The sequence below is a fragment of the Martes martes genome, assembly GCF_963455335.1.
Source record: "Martes martes genome assembly, chromosome: 10".
In the NCBI taxonomy this organism is placed as follows: Eukaryota; Metazoa; Chordata; class Mammalia; order Carnivora; family Mustelidae; genus Martes; species Martes martes.
The window spans coordinates 62,047,387-62,068,530 of record NC_137898.1 but is presented as its reverse complement, the minus strand read 5'-3'; the positions used below and the strand labels follow the sequence as shown (position 1 = coordinate 62,068,530).

General features: G+C 52.3%; 1 protein-coding gene across 1 annotated transcript in view; it reads left to right on the top strand.

Annotated features, from left to right (window-relative positions):
* Positions 1 to 20,495, top strand: part of LOC308350902 (guanylate cyclase D-like) — a gene marked incomplete at both ends in the record, with an annotated part of 35,411 nt that extends 14,916 nt beyond the window's left edge. The window contains 8 exons of the mRNA XM_080816359.1: positions 1,830 to 1,978; positions 5,916 to 6,079; positions 6,501 to 6,693; positions 12,900 to 13,074; positions 14,065 to 14,163; positions 15,001 to 15,095; positions 16,428 to 16,513; positions 20,387 to 20,495. Of these exons, the coding sequence (XP_080672485.1) occupies positions 1,830 to 1,978; positions 5,916 to 6,079; positions 6,501 to 6,693; positions 12,900 to 13,074; positions 14,065 to 14,163; positions 15,001 to 15,095; positions 16,428 to 16,513; positions 20,387 to 20,495 (1,070 nt within the window). The remainder of the gene's footprint in view (positions 1 to 1,829; positions 1,979 to 5,915; positions 6,080 to 6,500; positions 6,694 to 12,899; positions 13,075 to 14,064; positions 14,164 to 15,000; positions 15,096 to 16,427; positions 16,514 to 20,386) is intronic.
* Positions 20,496 to 21,144: the final 649 nt, after the last annotated feature.

Below are 21,144 nucleotides of genomic sequence, written 5' to 3'. Positions count from 1 at the left end.
GTACTAGCAACTTCCAGAATTCTGTCATGTGCATTATTCCCCTGGACAAGCTCGTGGTGGGGGAGGGCAAGTGCATTCTTCAGGCATAACTGAGTGAGGCTCAGAGAAGGGAAGGGACTTTTCGCGGAAAGCAGTGGGTCAGGGCTCTTGCCCTCAAATCTTCTGGAGTCACCCATGGAGCATATTCCGACAGAGCTGGGCATGGCTGTTCAATCCCGGTGAGGCCCTGGGTGTGGACAGCGGGCCTGGCATGGTGAGGGAACACGGGACCCGGCCTGGCCTGGGCTGGTCATTTTCAGCACATTCACGTCTGAGGACTCCATTTTAATGTTAAAAACGTTTGGAGCCTCACATGCTGCTATTTGATTTTTAATATCCGCTGACTGAGACAATACCCGAAGACAGAATCTGCTCTGAAATCAGCAACACTTTGAAAGGCATTTGTATTTTGAAAGGCATTCATCACAACCTCATCCGAATACTTCTGCAAATGAGTTGTACGTGTGTGTTGTGTGTTATTGATTCCGTATGCGCACACTTCTTTGTAAGCGCGTACAACTTTCCAGACCCTTTACCCAGAAGCCCTCAGGGTCTGAGGACTGCGGGCTGGAAGCCTCTGGGCAAAGAAAATCATGCCGGAAGAGGTCAGGCTCACATTGAGAGTTTGCGCTTTACCAGCCCTGTAGCTGTGGGGGAGCCACTTCACTCCCAGGGGCCTCAGTTTCCCTATTTGTACCATGAGACAGGGACTCATGCTCTCTCCCCAGCAAGGGGGCCAATAAGGAATGGGGAGGGGATTGAAGTCCAGAAAGAACCCTCTCCTCACGGGCACCAAGGGCTCCCAGCTCCTGGCCCAAGAGAGGAGAATCCCAGTCCTCCTCAGGGGGACTATACCTCTGAGAGCCCTAGGGAGTCTGGGCTGTTTCATGCTCTTTTTATATGTGGCTAAACTGAGGCTCAGGGAGGTGACATAACTTAGAATGTGCATGGGTGATCTAGAAGTCCCCTCCTGATCTCAGCCCCACTTTTTCCCAGGGCCCTTGTGATCTCTTAGCTCCCCCAGTGTTCCCAACAGCTTCCTGAGGCAGAGCTGTTTCAAGCAGTTGTTAGCTGGGGAAACTGAGGCACAGAGTGATGGCAAGTAGCAGAGCCAGAACTAGAACACTAATCTGTTGGACCTCGGCTTAGACTGGCGGTCTTTATTGCAGGGAGTGGGGATAGGAAGATCATGGTAGGGGCTGTCTTGGGAAAATAATAATGATGACAATAATGAAAGCAGACAGTCTCGTTCTTCCACTGGGAACTGGCACCAGAAAGTCTCCAGGTGGCTGGGCTGGCGGAAAGAGCCATAGCATCAAGGTTTCAAGCACATCCGTGGTCATCAAGGGCAGGGAGCAGCAGTTGGGTTTGGGGGTGTGGGAGAGACTGGTAGGTGCTGGTTGCCTAACATCCATCCTCTCTTTCCTCTACACCCCTCTCAAGAAGGCAGTTTATTAAGCTAATTTCACAGATGGGAAGACTGAGGCTCAGAGCGATCTTTGGTCTTGTCCACCATCTTCTAGAGAGGTCATAGCAGACCCAGAATTCAAAACCCACTCTTCCAGCTACTGGTGTGAGACCCTTTCCCTGGTCGCATCCTGGACTCTCCTGGGTCCAGTGGCCAGCATGTCCTGGGGTACAGAGCAGGGGAGCCAAGGAGTACTCTCAGGGCCTGATCCCTGCACCCCCAGAGGCCTCCCCTGCCTTCCATCTCAGGACCCCAGGCCAACCCCTTCCCACAAGCCTTGCTGGGGATCTTGAACCTATCATCCACATGCTGTTTATTTCAGAAATCATCAGGAAGGTGGTGTCACCCCCTCCCTTGTGCCGGCCCCTGGTGTCTCCTGACCATGGGCCACCCGAGTGTATCCAGCTGATGGAGCAGTGCTGGGAGGAGGCTCCGGAGGACAGACCCAGCCTAGACCAGATCTACACCCAGGTCAGTGCTCCCCAGGCCAGTGCTCACACGAAATGTTTCATCAGTTCACCTCACTTTCCCAGGGGGAGCCAGGCACTTCCTCTGGGTCCTAGAAATCCTACGTGGTAAGGGGGCACAGGCCAGCCCCATCATTCTTGAGGGCTGGGCCTGAGGTCCACTGTCTGAGAAAAACTTTCTCAGAGCCCCGGGTTCCAGGGATGTTTGTCGAATGCCTTTCTAAGTGCCACGTCCCATGCTAAGTGTTATGCTTAGTTCATTTAACCCTTATAATAGCCATCCAAAGAGGTCCTCATATTATCTTGGGTTCATAAGAGAGAAACTGAGGCACAGAGAGGTGAGGGGCTTGCCCAAGGTGACTCGGGGAATGAGAGGTGGGGCTGGAATTTGTGAGGGGCCTTGGGAACTACAACAGGAGGGGTGAGGCAAGTCCCTACGAGTTTGCAGGGTGGAGGTGGACTGTGTGGGCCTGACTGAGCTGGCTAATGGCTCCCATGGGGCCAACCCACCAAGCCTGCGGTGACAGCTTCATGTCTCACCTTTCCACCCCCACTTTCCTGGCCGCAGTGGCATGTCGCCAAGGAGAGGCTCAGCCAGCAAGACGGGCATCCAGACAGGTGATGAGGGAGCGAGAGCCGGAAGACAGACAGGAGAAATGCACAGGTGTCCTCTGAGAGCCCTTTCCACATCCCCTGACTTCCCACATTCTCTCCCCACCTCAGCTCTGGTATCAGGGGTGATGTCCCCATTCCACAGATGAGAAATCTGGGTCTCAGAGAAAAACGAGCTCTCAGGGACCACAGTGAGGGCGGGTAACAGAACTAGGACCAGCAGCCAATTCTTTTTTTTTTTTTTTTTTTTTAAATTTTTTTTATTTTAATAAACATATAATGTATTTTTATCCCCAGGGGTACAGGTCTGTGAATCGTCTGGTTTACACATTTCACAGCACTCATCATAGCACATACCCTCCCCAATGTCCATTTCCCCACCACCCTCTCCCATCCCCTTTCCCCCCCGCAACCCTCAGTCTGTTTCTTGAGATTGAGTCTTTTATGGTTTGTCTCCCTCCCAATCCCATCTTTTCATTTTTTCTTTTCCTACCTCCCCCCAAACCCCCCCACCTTGCATCTCCACTTCCTCATATCAAAGAGATCATATGATAGTTATATTTCTCCGATTGACTTATTTCGCTAAGCATGATACCCTCTAGTTCCATCCACGTCGTCGCAAATGGCGAGATTTCATGTCTTTTGATGGCTGCATAGTATTCCATTGTGTATATATACCACATCTTCTTTATCCATTCATCTGTTGATGGACATCTAGGCGCTTTCCACAGTTTGGCTATTGTGGACATTGCTGCTATAAACATTCGGGTGCACGTGCCCCTTCGGAGCACCACGTTTGTATCTTTAGGATATATACCCAGGAGTGCAATTGCTGGGTCGTAGGGTAGCTCTATTTTCAGTTTTTTGAGGAACCTCCACACTGTTTTCCAGAGTGGTTGCACCAGCTTGCATTCCCACCAACAGTGTAGGAGGGTTCCCCTCTCTCCGCATCCTCGCCAGCATCTGTCATTTCTTGACTTGTTAATTTTAGCCATTCTGACTGGTGTGAGGTGGTATCTCATTGTGGTTTTGATTTGTATTTCCCTGATGCCGAGTGATGTGGAGCATTTTTTCATGTGTCTGTTGGCCATCTGGATGTCTTCCTTGCAGAAATGTCTGTTCATGTCCTCTGCCCATTTCTTGACTGGATTATTTGTTCTTTGGGTATTGAGTTTGATAAGCTCTTTATAGATTTTGGATACGAGCCCTTTATCTGATATGTCGTTTGCAAATATCTTCTCCCATTCTGTCAGTTGTCTTTTGGTTTTGTTAACTGTTTCCTTTGCTGTGCAAAAGCTTTTGATCTTGATGAAATCCCAATAGTTCATTTTTGCCCTTGCTTCTGTTGCCTTTGGCGATGTTCCTAGGAAGAAGTTGCCCAGCAGCCAATTCTTAACAGGAGCCTGGAATCGATCCAGGGATCAGAGATCACCGTGACCAGCGGCGGGTGACTGGGAGGACAGATGCTGCCCAGGGCTCTGGGGCAGGGAAGGCAGGGACGGGCACATGAGAGAGAGCATGAAGGTGGGGATTACCACGCTGTTTGGGGGCTAAGGGTCAGAATGCCTGCATTCACACCTACACAGCACTTTACCTCCTTGACCTTGGGCAAGTTGATTGCTCTATTGAGCTTCAACCTCCCTAAAAGCTGCCTGAAAAGACTAACTCTGGCCCGACTTGCCATATTTGAGTGACCATCAAGTGAGAGAACAAAGTTAAGAGCGTGGTGGTTCTCTGAGAAAGAAAGCGAGTGAGGTGTTAGAGAAAGAACGATAACCTCGAAGTCAAAAGCCCCGGATTCATGTTCACTTAAGATTGTTCTGGGAATGCCAGCTAATGCAATTAAACAAGAAGATGAATATTAGAAAAGAAGAAGAAAATTATTGCTATTTGCAAATCCTATGATTGTGTTCCTGGGCAACCAGAGGGAAACAATGGAAAACACATCCCAAATTTTTAAATAATTCAGTGGGGTGGCTGCTGATAAAATGAACACATGAACGATCTCAGTTCCACAATTATGAGATCGTTGGCAAGTTATTTTACCTCTCAGACCCTTTGTTTTTTCATTTGTATGATGGGGGCCTTCCTTGTGGAGGTGAGCTACTGGTCAGCCTTGTGTCCTTGGTGTCTCAAGGTCAGCAGCAGCCAAGCCCACTCCGACTGACCTTTAAAGCTTACACCTCTGCTTTTAATGGGCAATACAAAATAGGTGTGTGTTAGGGACTGCTGCCACTCTCCACTTTACAGATGTTTGGTTGAGAGAAGTGGTATTAATGGAGTTGGATATGCACACCCACACACACACACGCACACGTGGTAAGCTGCTGGATTTAGACAGCAATGGACTCCTTCACTTTGATCATCATTAATTTGCTTCTTCCACTGACTGCACTTTGGAAAGGTGCGAACTGGATTGGGGAAGGTTCTAGTAAATCTCCTTAGGGAACACACTGCCATATTTCCTGCAAGATATTCATTGAAGATATGATTTATGACCATATGTGACTGTCCTCCTATGAAGACCTAAGAGGGGTATTTCTCTCTGTTCAGCAACTTGCTGTAGATGTGTTTCTATTGAGCAACCAATTTAATGCTCCACTGTCTCATGGACTCTGTGGGTTGTGTAATCTCTGTTTCCCTCTTTGTTTTGTTGCTAGGAGGCTAATATTCAAAATTGGGATCAACTTCTAACATGTATTTTGCTAGACCAAACTAGCATGCATTATTCTTCTTTGGTCCCAGTGTCCTTACCTATTTATTATTTTTTTTTAAGTTTTTTTTTTGGACAAGGAAAGAAATAGGTACAAATGGTTATATATGTAAATAATCTACATACATCCTTTCTACCTACCCATCTGTCCATTCATCCATCCAACCAACCAACTTTCCACCGATCCATCCATCCATCATGTCTACCCATCTATCTAACCATCCATCCATCCATCCTTCCATCCATCATATCTACCCACCTGTCTATCCATCCATCCATTTATCTTTGAGAAGAACAAAGAATGTCTCTTCTACAGTATTTTTGTGAGAACCAGAGCACTAGGGTGAATGGTAATGCTACGCTGGGCATAGGCTCCTTTGTAAACTCATCTTCCTGACTACCTGCTTCATAGGGAACTAACTCACGCTTCCTCCCAGCTGTCTGTGCTTTCCCTTGCCAGAGCCACCATCCCTTGACTATTCTACAACTGCTCCCCACCAGTGGAGCTCCTCCAGGCAGGGACTGTGTCTACTTCATTCCTGTGGCTGAGGTTTCCAACCTGAGAGCAAGTGTGCTGACCGTCATAGATGAATTGGGATGTTTGTTCCATTTTCAGTTCAAAAGCATCAATCAAGGCAAGAAGACCAGTGTTGCTGACTCTATGCTATGGATGCTGGAGAAGTATTCCCAGAACCTGGAGGATCTGATCCAGGAGCGGACTGAGGAACTGGAGCTGGAGAGGCAGAAGACAGAGAGGCTGCTCTCTCAGATGCTCCCTCCGTGAGTGGCTGCTTAGGACTTAATTGTATCTCTAGCTTCGGTGGCTCTGAGCATGGCACCTGCAACATAGTAAGGGCTCACTAAATCTGGGTTCCATGAACTCATTCAATTTGTTCATTGTTTATTTATCTAGCACATTTTCACAGAGCCCTTATATGTGCCAGGCTCTACGTAAGTATTAATCCTGCTACCTCACTCCCTTGAGAACAAGGAGAGGCCAGTGTCCCCCATCTGACTTCAGAGGAAGTAAAGTCCAGAGAGGGACAGGTTTTTGCTGGAGGGCAGCCAGCCCACAAGCAGACCTGACCCAGATGCCCCAATGCTCAACCAAGGAATTTCCCCCCAAAATCCCTCCCTCACCTCCGAACTGTGGGAAGGGGGTCCTCCCACCTTGTGACTCTGGTCCTTCCCATTCCTTTAGGTCTGTGGCTGAAGCTCTGAAAATGGGAGCAGCTGTGGAGCCAGAGTACTTTGACCAGGTCACCATCTACTTCAGTGACATTGTGGGTTTCACCATCATCTCAGCCCTGAGTGAGCCCATTGAGGTGGTGGGCTTGCTCAACGACCTCTACACACTGTTCGATGCTGTTCTGGGCAGCCACGATGTGTATAAGGTGAGGAGACTGGGAGGCTGGTATTGCATCCCTCCTTCCTTTACTGTTGTGTTTGTGTCATGCGTTCACTTCCCGTCATTTATTTGTGTGTTTTTATCAGTTAGCTATTGCTGTATAACAAATAATACTGAAGCCCAGTGATGTAAAATTATAAGCATTTGTTACTGCTCACAAATCTATAGGTCAGCTGGAAAGTTCTCTGGGCTCAGCTGGACCACTCATACATCTGTGGGCAGTGTGGGTGAGATAGGAATTTCTGCTGATCTTGGCTGGGCTTTCTCACATCTCTGGAACCTTGAATGGGACAGCCCTGGCCCACCTGGTCTGTCAGACTCAAGCAGGCCAGTTGGTATTGTTCCCATAGTGTGGTAGTGTTCTGAGAGAGAAAGCAGAAGCACAGAAGCCTCTGGAAGTCTAAGCCAGGATTGGGCACATGGCTATTTCTGACATATTCTATTGGTCAAAGCAAGTCAAAAAGCCAACCCAGGGGCACCTGGCTGGCTCAGTCAGTAGAGCATACAATTCCTGATCTCAGAGTCATAAGTTCGAGAGCCATATTGGGCATAGAGTTTACTTAACAAAAGAGGCCAACCCAGATTCAAGAAAGGGGAAGATAAACTCCACCTGTGCTGGGCAAGGGCCAAGAGGTGAGTCATCTCCCATGCCTCCCCTCCAGGACCACTCAGTGCTGTAGGTGAAAGATGAAGATAACAGTCAAAGTGATGATCAGGGCAGGCAGCGGAGGCTGAGAGGGCTCCCAATCCAGCTAGGGATAGATGTGTAGAATAAAAAGCAAGAAAGGCTTCCTGGAGGAGGTGCTCTTTTCCAAGTGCTGTGCAGTCTGGGTATGGTGGCTCCAGGCAAGCCATGGGGGAATAATGTGCCAAAGCTGGAGCCTTGAAAGGATGGGCCTAGTAAGTATAAGGAGTGCTGAATGCGTTGTAATGGCTGGACATGAAGTGGCTGGTGATGGAGTGGGTGGTGCCTGGGGGACACTAGAGAGAGGAGCAGGGACAGAGCTGTCAAGACCTTACATGATCTAGTCCCTGTGCATCTCTCCATCCTGGGTTTGAGTCCCAGCTTGGCCACCAGCATCTGTGTAGCTTAGGCAAATAGCTTCCCCTCTCTGGACTTCAATGTCCTCACCTATAAAATAGGAATGATGACTCCAACCCAGGGGGTTACAGATAATGGGTGGATCCTATCCCCCTTGAGGAAGTGCTGTGTAAACTGAGATTGTAGAAGTGACTAGCATCTTCTCCCTCCCTGCCTGCTGTGGGGACCCCACCCCAATCCTGCTCCTTATTCTGATGCAGTTGCTGGAGGTCTTGAGTTGCTTTAGACACAGTGAGGGAGGGTGGGGAGGGAGCTCCCCAGAAACCACCACACTCAGACTCCAGTTTTCTTTTGTGACCCACCAGTCCCCTTCCAGCCACAGCCCTCCAGACAGGCAGGGACAGGGGAAGACCAGGCCCTGGGGCAGAAACCAGGATGGACAAGAGGCCTGGGCAGGAAGTTTCAGAGGCGGTCTGCTGATAGCACTATGTACTGTATCCCAGGAGCAATAATTGCCAATACTTACTGAGCGCTTACTCTATACAGGACTCTAGTCTGAGCGCTTTATATGTACTAATCCATTTAACTATCCTAACAATCTGTGAGGTAGGTAATGGTGCCCTAATATAGAGAGGAGGAAATGGGTGTTTAAGGGGCTTATCTAATTACAAATTTCCAATGGGACGTGGAGCTGAGGGTTGAACTTGGACATTCTGATCCCAAGGACCCCCTCCAGGGGGCTCACCATCCTCATGTCACGGATATCCTCAGGAAAAAGCCACAGGTTCATAGTGGCCCACAAGACCCTCCAGGAACTGGCCCTACCTACCTCCCCAACGGTATCCCTGGCCATGCCACACAGACCTCTTCATTCCTCACACGTGCTTTGCTCTCAGGGCCACCGGGCCTTTGCACACGTGGTTGCCTCCTCCTCAGACCCTGCTCTCCCTCTTCCTTACCTGGCTCCCTCCTTCTCCTCCATCCCGCTTCAGGTTAGCTTCCTTCCCCTCCCAGACATGGTTAGGAGCTCCTGAGCTGTGCTCTCATGACTACTCCCAGACAGCACAGCCACACTTTATGGTTCTAAATCGCTCTGTCTCCAGTGCTTGGCAATGTCCAGCACACCGTAGGTCCTTCGGAAATAGATACGGGCTGAGTGAGGAGCTCGCTGAAGCCCAGAGAGGAAAGTGACTTGCCCAAGGTCACACAGCCGGCAGGTGGTAGAGCCAGGAATCTGCAATGCCTACCACCACTACCCGGCTCTGTCCACATTGAGCCTCAGACACCTGAGCCACAACATTCCACAACATTCCAAGGACGCAGTGTCCCTCCCGCTCCCCATTCAAGAGCCCGCACTCCTTCCCCAGCCCAGGTTCGGAGGTCTTGTCTTTCACGCTGGCTGACTTTTCCTCTTGCTTCCAGAGTTGCGCTGGCCCCATGGGCCCCAGGAAAAGATTCCTCATCTCTCATCTCATCTTGCTGAGCCCCACAGCTTTGATGTGCCCTGAGTCACCCCTGGCTTGTCTCTTCCTCTCCTGCTAATCTTTTCTCACACATGTGTCCCTCCCAGCTCTGAATCATGCTCTCTGGTCTCCTCTGAACTCTGGCCAAGAGGTCTGCATCTTTCTGGCAGAATGAAATGAAATAAAACAAGGCCCGCGCACCCCTCCAGATGTGGGGAAACAGGCAGCCTGTTCCTGACGATGTGCGAGTGCTTCTCTCATCACTCCCGCCATCCACCTCGGTTTCCCCTCTGTCCCCAGCAGGATCTGGTTACTGCTCTTTAATCCGGTCTGGGTTGGGAGGCAGCCAGGCTATCATTTCCCAGTTCTGCGGGGGTCTGGGACTCCCTGCCAGCGCACACTGAATGAATACTTTATGGACATGGCTCCAATGTGGAGCCCACGTGGGCTGCCAGAGTGGAGAGGACTTACCCCAGCCACTCAGCCCCACTGGGTGAGACTGGCCTTGGCCATGCTGCCAAGTGACCCTGGGCAAATCACTTGACCTCTCTGAGTCTCACGCTTCCATTTGTAAAACAGAGGTGAAGTGCCTGTGGCTTATGATGGTTTTGCCCATCAAGCCATGTGAGAGGAAGTGCTATGGTTCCTCTATTCACCAGCACGATGCCGATGCCACCGAGCACCACCATGAGCAGGTGCTGAGGCCTCCCTCTGTAAGCACAGAACAGGGCAAGGGTTAGGGGTGGGGCCCAGAGCTGGGTAAACATCTACAGAAGACTGGCCCAACCTGGGGACTATCACAGGGGATTTCATGAATCCTTGCAATGGCCCGAAGAGGCCATTATCCCTTCAGATGTAACCCAAGTTCAGAGAGGTAAGTAACTAGCCTAAGGTCACACAGCAAGTCAGTGGTGGAGTTGGATTTCACGTCCCTGTTTGCTAGTGTGGAAACCTTTGCCCTCACTTCTCCTCTGGCTACGTCCTGCCATCTGCAAAAGGACTGCACCTGTGTATACCCTTGCTTGCAGCTGAGTGCCGACGATCATAGTCTTTGAGTGATCGTCATCATGGGTCCAAGATCCTAGAGAGTGGGACCTTTCTGTCCCCGGAGTTGTAGGGGTAATTATTAGTGACACCAAACTCTCCCAGCTCAGGTGGAAGGCAGACAGAAGGCTGGAGGTCAGTGTAACAGCTTAGAGAAACCACCATGCTCCTCTCCCCCAGTCTGGACCTTAGCCAACACAACTGAGGCAGTGCTGGGTCCCCAGAGCCGGCGTACTGTCCCTGAGTTGCAGCTGTACGCTTGGTGGCTAGAAGTGGGGCCTACGAGCTATAGGTCTCCGGGGCTGCCTCTGGGAGGCCGGTCTGACCTACACGCACATGCTGACTTCGTGCAGGGCAGTAGCAGAGGGAAACCTCACACAGCAGGCACACTCCCCAGAATAGAGAGGGAAAGGGCCCGAACCCAGGGTATCAAGAGGCAGCACAGCATATAGGCTCTGGAGCTGGACTGACCAAGTTCAAATCTGCGCTGTGTGACACTGGCAAGTGATTTAAATCTCTGATTCACTGTTCCCCTGTGAAATGGTAGAATTCTTGCCATGGATGGTCTAATGCATTGATATTTCTGAAGGGTTTGGAACAGCGTCTGGCATGTCATAGCTGCTCTCCAAGGACTCGAGCATTTAGTCCTTCTTCCAACCTTGCCAGGCAGACCATGGGTCCTTCCTCCTGCGGGAAGAAGTGGGTGGGCAGAAGGATAGCCGGGGCTCACTCATAACTTTCCCTCCCAGGGCATGGGGTGGGAGGTCTTTCTAGCCTGTGGAAATGTACAGAGAGGGGAGTAGCGATGTCCTTGACCCCTGCCACATTCACCGCCAGCCCACCAGGGCTGGGTGGACGTCAGCAGGTGATGGGGAGGGGAGGAGGAGCTCCCAGCCCAGAGCAGGGAAACAGGTGACCTGGAAGATCTTACGGACTTGAAGAAGTGGCAGCTGGGCTGAGGGTGGGCTTGGATCTCAGCAAACAGGGACTGAGAGAGAACATTTGAGGCAGAAGGGCCAGGCCATCAAGCAAGCACTGAGGGTCTCTGCAGACTGCAGGAAGGTTCCTATTGACGGAAGCATGGGCAACCAGGAGCAACGGTTAGGAATTGTCCGGAAATTCTGCAAATCGTGGGAATCCCTGACTGCCAGCCCACTGGGAGCAAATTTAAGTATCTAAATAGAATGTGGCATGATTAGGGCAGACCACTGCCTGGTGTTGGGGTAGAGATAGCCTGGGTGAGGGAGAGGCAAATGTAGTTGGGCAGGGTCCATAGCAAATGTGAGAGAGATTTAATGAATTACAGCATCCCCTAGGGGCAGGGGACGTATTATTATTATTATTGCCCACCAAGGTGCTGAGGGAGAGCAGATGTGGGGGGCCAGAAGGACAGCTCTGCTCCCCAGGTCCCAACGTGCCAGCACTTGCTGGCTGCAGAAGACTCAGTGCAGGAGCTGGAGAGGGAAAGACTTGGTGGAGGGGTAGCCTAGCCAGGGGCAGAGCAGAAGGCCACAGTACACATCTGTGTCTAAATCAGAGTTACTTGGAGGAAGAAGCAGCCACCTCTAGAAGAGGGACTTTCCTATCAAGAGGTGCAAGTAAGCCAGGCCAGGCATCGAGGAAGAAGGTGGGTGGACTTTAAAGCACCTCCGAGTTCTGGGATCCTGGGATTCTTTCATCTCCCACACCATCAGCCAAGGAAGTGATGATGGTGATGGTGGTGGAGACAGAAATGTCCATCCATTGAGCAGCTCTAATGAGCCTTTTTCCTTTAAAACAATTTTTTTTGGGGGGGTGGGGCGCCTGGGTGGCTTGATTAAGCGTCTGCCTTTGGTGCGGGTCTGGGATCGAGCCCCACACCTGTCAAGCAGGGAACCTGCTTCTCACTTTCCCTCTGAAGCTCCCCACAGCTTGTGCTCTCTCTCTCAGATAAGTAAAATCTTTTTTAAAAAATTATCTTAGGTCCCATACAGTGTAATATTAGTTTCAGGTGTAGAATTTAGTGATTCAACAGTTATGTTCGACACTTGGTGCTCATCAGAGGTGCCCTCCTTGATCCCCATCCCCTGTCTCATCCATCCCTCACCCACCTCCCTTCTGCTAACGAGAGCCTAGTTCTTTCAATACTTTATCTTTAACGTGCATTCCACCTGAGAGGAAACTGAGGCTTGCATAGGTGAAGTGGTCTGTCCAAGGTAAATGGCAGAGCCAGGATTGGACCCACATCTATATGATTCCCAAACCTACATTTTTTCTAGTACACCTTGGAAGGAAGACCAGGGGTACTTATTTTCCAAAGCCCTCCAGGGTGCATCCAATATGCAAATGCTCCTCTCCAAATGAAGTCCTGATAAGTCACCTTGGGTTGTGCAGACGGGGGTGCCCAGGTCTTGCCGCTAAGGAGGGTGGGCGGGGGGGAACCACAGAGGCGCCATCAACTGCAATTCAGACCGAGGTGATTATGAAGTGTGCAGTTCTGACTGTTGCTAGGGCACCTGGGATGGAGGTCCTGACAGAGACGACACCGTTGGGCTGGAGACTTGAGGGGTGGGTCGGGGCTCCCCAAGAAGGGTCTTGTGCGGGCTCTGGGACAGTCCAGCAGGGCGGGCTCTTGCACTGGGGTGTGAAGGCTGTGGCTTCTAGGTGGAGACCATTGGGGATGCCTACATGGTGGCCTCAGGCCTGCCACGGCGCAACGGGAGTCGGCACGCGGCTGAGATCGCCAACATGTCCCTGGATATCCTCAGCTCTGTGAGAGGCTTCCGCATGAAGCATGCACCCGACGTGCCCATTTACATCCGCGCTGGCCTGCACTCAGGTACAAATGGGGGGCCGTGGGGGCGACGGGCTAGGGGGCACGGGCTGGAGCAACCCCAATAGTGTGCTTCTGGGATTCTGAGATTCTAAAGTTCTGGGATAGAAAATTTGGCATTCCTCTTTTTCTTCTGTTATTTGAAGGTTCTGAGATGTTTTAAGTCAAAGAATCTGTGATGCTCAATTTCATTCATATATATAAGCCCACACACACTTTGTCTCAGCCTCTGTCAGAGTCATCTGAGGCCATCCCGAGGAGCTGATAGTCTGATGGAAGAGGCAGGGCAGACACCTTCTGTGATTATGCAAGCAATAAAACGTTTGCTGGGATGGATCTAGGAGAGATCATGGGGTCTCTAATACATACTTCTCAGGCCCCCACCCCTTCCTCCCTCCATGGTTTCCCCTGCAGGATAAAGTCCAAAGTCCTGACACCCCCCTCCACAGTCTCCCAGGCCCTTTGCTATCCCATCCAACCTCAACTCCCATTACTTCCCACTTGCCCCTCCAACCACACCCAGCTGCTGCCGCTTCCCATAGACACGTGGACTCTGTCTCTGTGCCTTGGCACCTGCCATTCCCTGCCGACTCATTCTCTTGTCCTCCAAGACACAGCTCATGCACTACCTCCTCCTGAAAGTCCTCTGTGCTGGATCAGACCACCCTCTCTGGGCTGGCACAGCTCTGATCCTTCCATCTGACAATGCTGATCACAGCTTACACGCCCCACCCCACCCCCACCAGGCTGGGAGCTCCCCAGGAACAAAAACTGGCTCTGATTTATCTGTGTTCCCCTACCCCCGGCACAGATATCATCTCCTCTCTGGGTACGGTCAGAGATTCCATAGAGCTTCCTCTTCACCCCCAGCTGGAGCCCAGGAAGTGGGGTAGAGACAGCAGGGCTGGGGGTGGTGGGGGGAAGGGCAAGACTATGATGGGAACCTCTCTTGGGTCTAGGACTTCCCGGAATTCACTGGGCACATTTGAGTTTCAGGGCCCTGTGTGGCAGGGGTCGTTGGTCTCACCATGCCCCGGTACTGCCTCTTTGGTGATACTGTTAACACCGCATCCCGGATGGAGTCCACAGGGCTGCGTGAGTGTTTGATATTTCTATCTTGCCTGAGTGAGGACTCTCAACAACCTCTGCAGCCTGGCTATTTGAAACAATGCTTAGTAACCAAACCACCACCTGGTGGCAGCGTACCTTAGTTGTCAGTGAAACAACTCTATGGAGATAATGTATTTCACTGGTTCTTTTAACTTTCCATGGGGATTTTGTGATGATCTCATGAGAGAAGACAATGACTTGAGAGGCAGGAAGCCTGGGTCCTAGCCCAAATCTGCCACTGCCTTGCTTGATATCCTCGAGGAAAATACTCTTCCTCTAGGTCTTGGTTTCCATGTCTTTACAAGGAGGAGATCCCTCTCAATTTTTAAATGCCATTTTAGGCCCTTCTTGACAGGAGAGGCCACTCTGATGGCTTGGTTAGAGCAGGTGCAAAAGTTGGAGTCCTAGGACCTCAGCCTTTGGCTGTAGAAGTCATGTGTTCCCTAATGTCATTTGGTACACATCCTGAATGACTAGATATGTGGGCCCTAGTGGGGAGTCCTGCTCTTAAAATAAAAATAACTGCTTATCTGCTCTGACTCAGCCTTTACAAACTTCCCTGTAAGTGAAAATTATGTTCCTAGGGGTTCTGACTTCATCTTGAGTTCCTCTAAACCCTCGATCTATGTAATTTGCTTTTCCTCGAGGCCTCTATTTTAGTGACCAACAGGCTAACAGAGAGACATAAAGGTCAGGTGAAGGGTGTCATATGAATCAGAATTTTACATTACTGGCTGGAACTGGGCTGTTACCGGTCTTGATGATATTCCCGAACACTAGGGATGCTGCTTGCAGGTGGTGACTTACGACCTTTCTTGTCAGCATACAGAATTCACGTCAGCAGAAGCACAGTCCAGACACTGCTCAGCCTGGACGAAGGCTACAGAATTGACATCAGAGGCCAGACTGAGCTAAAGGTAAGGGAACTTTCTTTCCTGGAATTGATGGACCCCCCACCCCCATTCCAGTTTCTGTGGGCAGCAGGTAAGATTCTTACTCATTTGACTGACATAGAAGGAAATGCCTGTCTGTAGTTGAGGACGGAGCTGATCACCATTGCCCCAGCAATCGTGAAAGAAAGATCAATGTTCCCATTTTATAGTTGAGGAAATGAAATTTGGCGAAGTGATACGTCTGCAGTCAGGTAGCTGGCATCCCACAGCTGATGGCTCTAAGGCCCATGCTTTCTCTGTAATATCGTGAGGTTCCTACTCATCCCTCAGGACCCTAGAGCACATCTCACCTCCCACGGAAGCCTGCCCTGACCCGGGGGCACCCAGCTTCCCTTTCCCCGGCTGTGGCTAGCCTGCCTTCTCTGTGCACCCACCCCTCCCACAACCGCCCTCTGCTGCTGCAGGGGTGATACCAGGGGATCCCTGCCCATGAGCACCTCTGCATTCTTTTTTGAAATGTTAACATTCAATAAAGGTAATGGTTTAGTTTTCCCACGAGTGAGCGACTTTTCTTCCTACCCTACTTCCTTGGGTACAGTCAGGGGCTGGTGGTAAGACCAGGACGGCCTAGACATTTAAAGGCCCAGAACCATGACAGAAGCCTAGAAATTGCGTGCTCCGTGGAATTGACTTCATCCCACTGTGAAATGTCACAGCAGGAGGGTGCAGCAACTTGTCCACAGTCACACAGCCTGTGAGGGCTGGCATGTGTGCAATCCTTTGCTCTGGAGGTTATGGGAGTGTGAGCTGGAATAAGGCTTGTTTGAGGGGTGGGCATGAGATGTCCTGAGGAACAGAGGATTCTGATGCCAGAGGGGAATGCAGAGAGGGGGCGGGGAGGGCAGCCCACCAATCAGATGTTCTTCAGGATGGCCTGGGGGCTCCACGGGGCAATACCCATCCCTGGGCCCAGAGCCCCTAATGCCTCCTCTACTCCCAAGTTCCAGGCAGCCGTACCCCTATCCCAGGCAAGGGGTCCTGCAACTGTTGGGGAAAATCACAGATTGTAGCATCTTGGGATCTTAGCATTCCAGATCTGCTGGTCATAGAATTCATGATTTATTATTATTCAGTTACTTCTCTAACAGAACAACAACTCACGAGGTATTGAGGAACAGACAGGTGAAGTAAGTTGGCCCAAGCCACACAGCTAGCCGGGGATAGAGCCAGGATTTGGACCCAGACAGTCTGGCAGAGGGCTCCAGGCTGCTCTGCACTGGAGCTGTTCGCAGCTGCGCCCTTTCCTCTGGCCTTGCCTGAGAAGCTGTGCTCAATCCCCTTTCCTCTTTCCTCCAGGGGAAGGGCTTAGAGGAGACCTACTGGCTGGTGGGGAAGGCAGGCTTCCCCGGGGCCCTCCCCACACCTCTGGACATCAAACCTGGGTGAGTAAGAGGAATTTCCCGCAAAGCTCAGCCTCTTTTGTTTGAAGTTGGGTTTGTTCTTTTTCTGATTATAAGAGTATCACCTGCCCAATGTAGAAAACTGGGAAAATACAGAATTCTTTAGGGATGAAGGAGTCCCCTGTTCCCACTGCTGAGAGACGGCCTATTGCTGCCACGTGGGTTGTGGTTGAGGTCTCGCTGCCTGGCTGGTCTCTCATTCTGCTCTGGGCTCTCCATTTGGGTCAGAGCACGTCACAGAGACACCTCCCTCGCGACGGCGTCGGGCCTGCCCCCGCGGAGCTGCGACAACCTCGCTCTTGCGGCCGCGCACGCGCAGTCTTCCCTTTCTGAGCCGGGTCCCCGTGACGCACTGATAACAAGTGACCGGGCGTTTGTCGCCGTTCAGACTATTTCTGCAGACGAGGAATTTATAGATCAAAGGACACGCACGCTTTAGAGGGCTGGTGCCTGCCTGGTAGTTTGGCTCTTCCCTTTGTCCTCTGTCCTGTGTGACCCTGTGTCCTTCCCTGAGGGCAATACAGGCGGGCTGGCGGAGGGAAAGCTGTTCTGCTGCGATGTGTTCTTCTCAAGCAGCAGACAGTCCAGTCCACAGAGGGCCCAGAGCAGAGTGGCCGGGTGCCGCCAGTGGCCAAAAATGACAGTTTCCTAGAGATGAGAAGGTCCTGGGGTCCACAGGCTCATTGCAGGTGTGGAGGCTGAGCTCCACTAGAGTTTTCTGTCATCAGAACTTCTGACTGGTTCCCCTCAACTCTTCCCCCCCTCCCCACCCAAGGCTGCCCCCTCTCAAAGACAGGAAGTGTGCAGGATACACATGGGCTTCCGGGGAAAAGACTAGCCTGACTGGTGGGGCAGGGGCTATGGGTAGGGAGCTGCTCACAGAGGCCATTTCCTCTCCACCTGCCATCTGGGGGCCCCAAGGGCATCTCGAGTGCCTTCCCCCTGACACAGAATGGGGTCCAGCACTGCAGGGCCAGTGAGGGGGCAGCGGGCCCACACCAGTGTATAGGCCAGGTTGCAGGACACACAGGGCTCCCTTTCTATAAGGCCACTCCAGCTTCCTGGGTGCAGAAGCAGCTTCTGCTCTCAGAAAGGCCTCCATGCAGCCCAGAGTCCTTCTGCTTCGCAGTGTCCGTGGGGACACTTTGCTGGGGCAGCCATGTGGGGTGAGGAACACAGGTGGCCCCGGGGCCTTTCCGAGAGCACAGCACCCTGGCTCACCCATCTGCAGGAGAATAGCTATGGCCCTTTATGTCCTTTCCTTGTCCACCAAGGTCCTCTGCTCCAGCCCGCCTCTCTTGCCCCTCCAAGAGCAGGCCTCGGTCTCCCAGCCTTCCAGGTCCCACCCCCACAGGGAGCCGCACTTCTCAGAAGGCCTGTCTGCTCATGGTGACTTCACTTCCTCACCCACCACTCCCTGCCCAGCCCCCGCAGTCTGACTTTCACCCCCACGCAAGCAGAAGACTCCGTGCAGGTCACTGGTGACCTCCATCCGTGTCACTAGATCTGCAGGCCAGTTTTGGTTCTCAACCTGACCCACAGCTGGAGCAACATTTCCCCTTTGCCCTCCCTCTTCCCAGAAATATGCCCCAGGCCTCCCAGCTGGGCTCCTTCCTCTCCAACTCACCCTCCTCAGGCTCCGCGCCAGCCAGCCCCATGCCTCTCCCCGGCCCCGAAATGTGGGGATTCCCTTCCCACCCAGACACTGATGACGTCTATCATGGGCCTCGGCCTGACCTCCCCTCCAGAGCTCTGAGCTATGGAGCGCTCATTGTTCCTCAACAGATCCTTTCGGGAGCTCCACCTGGCAGCCTGGCCCTCCTCCAGGGCTCTCTCCTAGTGGGTGGCCTCACCGTCCTCCATCTGAAAGGTGGAGGATGCCGTCCAGGAGTCCCCCAGTGGCTCCCCTCCCACCCCCTGAGGGCTCCACCTGGACACCTGTCTCCTGCCCGCTGCAGGGGCGCCTCACCACTCCCCTATCCACTGTGCCTCTCCACCCAGCACCTGGTAGCCCCAGCGATGTCTGAAGGACAACAGGAACACGATTCATAGGAAAGTCCCACAGTTAACACCCTCTGGGGCTCCCTATTACTCTGAGGCTTAAGCCCAAACTCTTCCCTCCTGCCCTGGAGGCCTGCTCCTCGGGGCCTGCGCCGGCCCCTGGCCTGGGCTCTCTGGCCACCTACCACTGCACACCACCGGCTTGGGACCTCCTTGCTGTTACCTTAAAACACCCTGAACATCTTTCTGACTCAGGGCCTCTGTGCCTGCTATCCCGGTGCCCTGGCCCATTCCTGTCCTGTCCCCCAGGCCTCAGCTCTGACGCCGCTCCTTTGGCAGGCTGCTCTGATGCCACGCACTAAAGGAAACCCTGCTGTCACCTCCTTCCCATCTCCCAGCATTGCATCCCCACAGCACTTGCTGCTTCCTGATGCTTCTTTTTGAGTTCTTTATGGAACTTTCCCCTGCTTACATAAGCTCCAGGAGATCTGGCCGCGGATACACCACAGGTCTTTCCGTGCCAGGAGCCCAGGGAAGGGGGGCTCGCAAGCTCCTGCTGGCTCCCATCAGGCCCTGGCCCACCCCATCGGAGGAGCGGGAATAGCAGGTCTGGCAACCATTTGTCATCCTGAGCTTGTCAGCTGATGACTTTTCCACTCCCGGATGGAAACTTTAGAAAGTGCCAGAAACGTTTTCATCTTCTTGGCTCAGGGAGGAGAGAGAGCTGAGATGAGTCGCGGGGAGTTCTACCTGACTTGGGAGCCTCCCAGGCCTTCAGGCAGGCAGGGGGGAATCGACACCCACCTCACCCACGGGCTCTGTCCTAGCATGTGGACACACGTGGGCCCACAAACGTAAGTGTGCCTACATGTGTGCACACCCACATTACCTCCGTCCTGGGCATCAGATACACGCATGCATGGAAAGGCCACCACGTGCCCCTCTGCTTGCCTGGAGATGAGATCACAGACAGACCAGCAGATACATACACACCCCCACACGCGCGCGCGTGCACACGCACACCCAAAATCTCTACAGGAAGGGCTTAGGGGGACTTGTCTTGGAGTTGTGGCTCTAAGGCAGTTATGAAATTTGAAATTTTTACTTGAAGTATATGCTATAACATGATTTTCTTTAAAGTCAAGTTTTCTAAAGATGCTTTTATCCTCCCTTTCTGTATTTGCCGTACGTGTGGAAGTTATTAATCGTTATTTATTTGGGGATGTTTGGGGAAGCTGGTGAAGATCAGGGGAAGGGGACACAACCACAACAGCAGAGCTTGCAGAAATGCCTTCCATCTCAAGTCACAGAAACACTCCATGGAATGCTCCCTTCTCTTCCTTCTGCCCCTGCCAGTCGGGCTCAAAAGTGTCCCCTGCCAGGTTGATGTGAGGCGCTGGCTGTCACTCACAGCCTTGCTCTCTTCTCCAAGCAAAGGCCATAACCCTAACCCACCCTCCTCCAGACATATAAGGGAAGCAAATAAGAAAATGAAGGTGTGTGCAGGCGGGGGCCCAAGGTCCCTATCCCAGATATGCCTCGTACCCCAAGAGTCACAGAAGCCCTCAGCCCACAGCATTCTGGCTTCCTAGCAACCATCTGGAGCAGGGGATGGACGTGGGGCCTGCTCCCCACCTCCTGGGAGGCCACTGGACATGAAGCTGTGCATGCACACGAGTCTATGACATTGTCCCTCTCCGAGCCTGGTCTGGGGATGCCCATGGCCGGGCTGCCAGAAGGAGCAGGACAAGCCCAAGAAGCAGAAGGGGCTCCTCGCGAGCACCTGGGGGCTCAAAATGTCCACCCCTATTCCGGGTGGTGGTCTTATTATTCTTGTTTCTCCTTTTCTCCTAGAGATCCCTGGCAGGACCTCATCAACCAAGAAATCAGGGTGGCCTTTGGCAAAGCACGCCAGAGCATGGCCAGGCCTGGGAGCTCGGGGAAAGCCTTCGCTGGGCCCTAAGCAGGAGGACAGAGTGGAGCAGGGGCCTGTGCCAGTCCAGAAACTCTTTGCCTAGATACCCCTCAAGCCTCTCCCTGCTCCAGTCTCCACAAAGAATTCTCTAGAATTCTCTCGCTGAGCAACCGGGCAGCCAGCAGGGTCCTCGTTACTAAGTGCCCTAGAGCGATATTAATTGATGCATTCCAGTATGAATCCTGTGGGTAAACTTGCCCCTTGACACAAAAACAGTAAAAATAGAATTATTCCCTCCCTTTCAGGCAGTGCTTTGTTCCTGACTAATCATTTTGACTCTCAGAGCTTGTTATCACAGGGCTCATTATTCCTCACATCCAGAACACTGTTCCCACCGGAAGGCTGAAGTGCCTGTGCCCAGAGGCCAGAGGCCATGTGCCCCAGGGGCACAGCTTTCACAGGGGAAAGCACGATGGGCCCAGGAGCTAGAGCCAGGCAGATGAGGGCCCCCGACTGAGAGGGACTGCCTCCTGACGGCACTTCACGTTTCTGAGACTGTTGGTCCTCTCTAAAATGGGTGTTGATGAGGCCACGTAAGCCCTTTTTCTGAAACCCCGTAAGTATGCTGCTTCCTTCCCTGCCTCTCCCGTCCTAACCAGCCTCACCCTCTGGGTATCTGTGAGCACTGTGCAGGGAG